The 1,884-nt window shown below is 43.8% G+C and overlaps 1 protein-coding gene across 1 annotated transcript; it reads left to right on the top strand.

The window, feature by feature from the left end:
* Positions 1–298: 298 nt before the first annotated feature.
* Positions 299–1,456, top strand: LOC139455101 (acetylcholine receptor subunit alpha-like). The gene has a single exon (XM_071236671.1). It carries the CDS (start codon positions 299–301, stop codon positions 1,454–1,456), a length of 1,158 nt encoding a protein of 385 aa, XP_071092772.1.
* The last annotated feature ends 428 nt before the right edge of the window (positions 1,457–1,884 follow it).

Raw genomic sequence — 1,884 nt, 5'->3', positions numbered from 1 at the left:
AAACACGGAGCAAATTCCACCATTCACTGATTAAGCAGAGTCTAAATACCTCAGCCATCCAGTGATGCCAACCTGAGAGCCGATACCTAGCCTATACCGGATAGTGCCGAAAAGAGAACCAATTCCTGAACAAGTAAGTGATACCACGAAGCAGAGAACAGATGATTCAACTGTCCAGAAAGCCGTAGCAGATATACAAATTAGTATATCTCATGGACAGTCAGACGGCAGCCGCGAGGACGCGAGACGTTTCCCTCGCTGAAGGTACACTGGTTGCACAAAGACGGCTGTGTCCGCCATGTTTCTGAATCTCTTCGTCCTGCTGTATCCACTTGGCGTGATATCTGGAACTGAGTTTTCCCCCCTGTACAAGTTACACAAAACAATACTTGAAGGTTACGATCCAGACATCCGACCTATAAAAGACCCGAGAATGGCTACAAACGTGACGGTTGACTTTTCAATGTATTCTGTAGAGGGAGTTAATGAAGCCCGTGAAAGTTTTACCTCGTTTGGCGGTTTCAACATCACGTGGTACGACGAATGGCTTGTGTGGAATATTTCAGATCATGCTGGCATTCAGAAAATTTACATGCCACTGCATCATGTGTGGACGCCAGATCTGGTTGTGATAAATACGGTTAAGGACATCCGCATATTGTCAGATTCAAAAGGACTCGTGTCTGTCACGAACACGGGACTCGTCACTTGGTACCGGACGATGATTCAGATTACTAAATGCTCCATGGACATGAGCAAGTTTCCCATAGACAAACAGACATGTATCCTGCGCCTTGTCCAAATGGTATCCAATAGCAATGACGTGTTTTTACAAGGGGGGTCCGTGATGTCAAACTACACCATCTTTCAAAGTCAAGGAGAATGGAGAGAAAGTGAAAAAAGCATGAAAACCAATACTTATATCTATGAGGAAGGTTTGTCTCAAAACGAAATTTCGTTAACGTTTACCTTCCAGCGGATGCCTCAACACTTTGTGATCACCAGCGTCCTGCCTGTCTTCCTGCTGTCGGTTCTCAATCTAGGCGTGTTTCTTCTTCCTCCTGAATCAGGGGAGAAGATATCACTGTGTATCTCGGTCTTCTTGTCCTATGCCCTAATCCTGACTGATATCAATGAAGATCTGCCCCACTCACCCGACTCTCTCACTATCTTCAACGTGTATCTCCTAACAATGTTGTTGGTCAAGGTCATTACTACGTTGGCCACCGTCGTCATCGTGGATAGGTATCATACAGAAAAGCGCGAACAAAAACCGTCTGCTTCATCCAAGGAAAGTCGCGATGGCAACAATTCAATGCTTGATGAAAGTAGTTCTTCAACAGGGAGATATGTCAGGAAGCTGTCGGCAAAGGCTCTCAACAGAGTTTGTTTTTCTGTCATTAGCTTCATAATGATTGCCGCAACGTCAATTTGTTTAGCTCTGTTACTGTTGTAACCATTCTAATATGCACCGGTTTCAACATATTTCTGTTGCATTAATGGAATTTGTCATAGGTCGAAAGTCTGGGCCACAGCCTGGACACCAGAAATAGGCTTCAGACATTAAACCCATTTTAGAAAGAGAACCACTTGGCTATCCTACCACTGGAATTGTAATCTCTGTAAGTAATGATATTATTCGTCCAAATTATGTGGAGAGATAGTTAAACAGAGATAGTTAAACGGTACTGGGTGTGCCAATCTTTACGCGGATGAACCAGTCGTATAAAATAAGATTAGGTGGCGAGCGAGCTGCCGAACTGTTGTCAGGTGAAACGTTGATGTGATGTTGATTGTTGTTTAATGCCGCACTCAGCAATATTCCAGCTCTATGACAGTGGTCTGTAAATAATCAGACCAGTTCCAATATAAAGATTGTGCGAT

The sequence above is a fragment of the Haliotis cracherodii genome, unplaced genomic scaffold (genome assembly GCF_022045235.1).
Source record: "Haliotis cracherodii isolate W230 unplaced genomic scaffold, xgHalCrac1.p SCAF_11, whole genome shotgun sequence".
In the NCBI taxonomy this organism is placed as follows: Eukaryota; Metazoa; Mollusca; class Gastropoda; order Lepetellida; family Haliotidae; genus Haliotis; species Haliotis cracherodii.
Note: the sequence above shows the minus strand (reverse complement) of the source record. Positions and strands in the feature narration are given on the sequence as shown.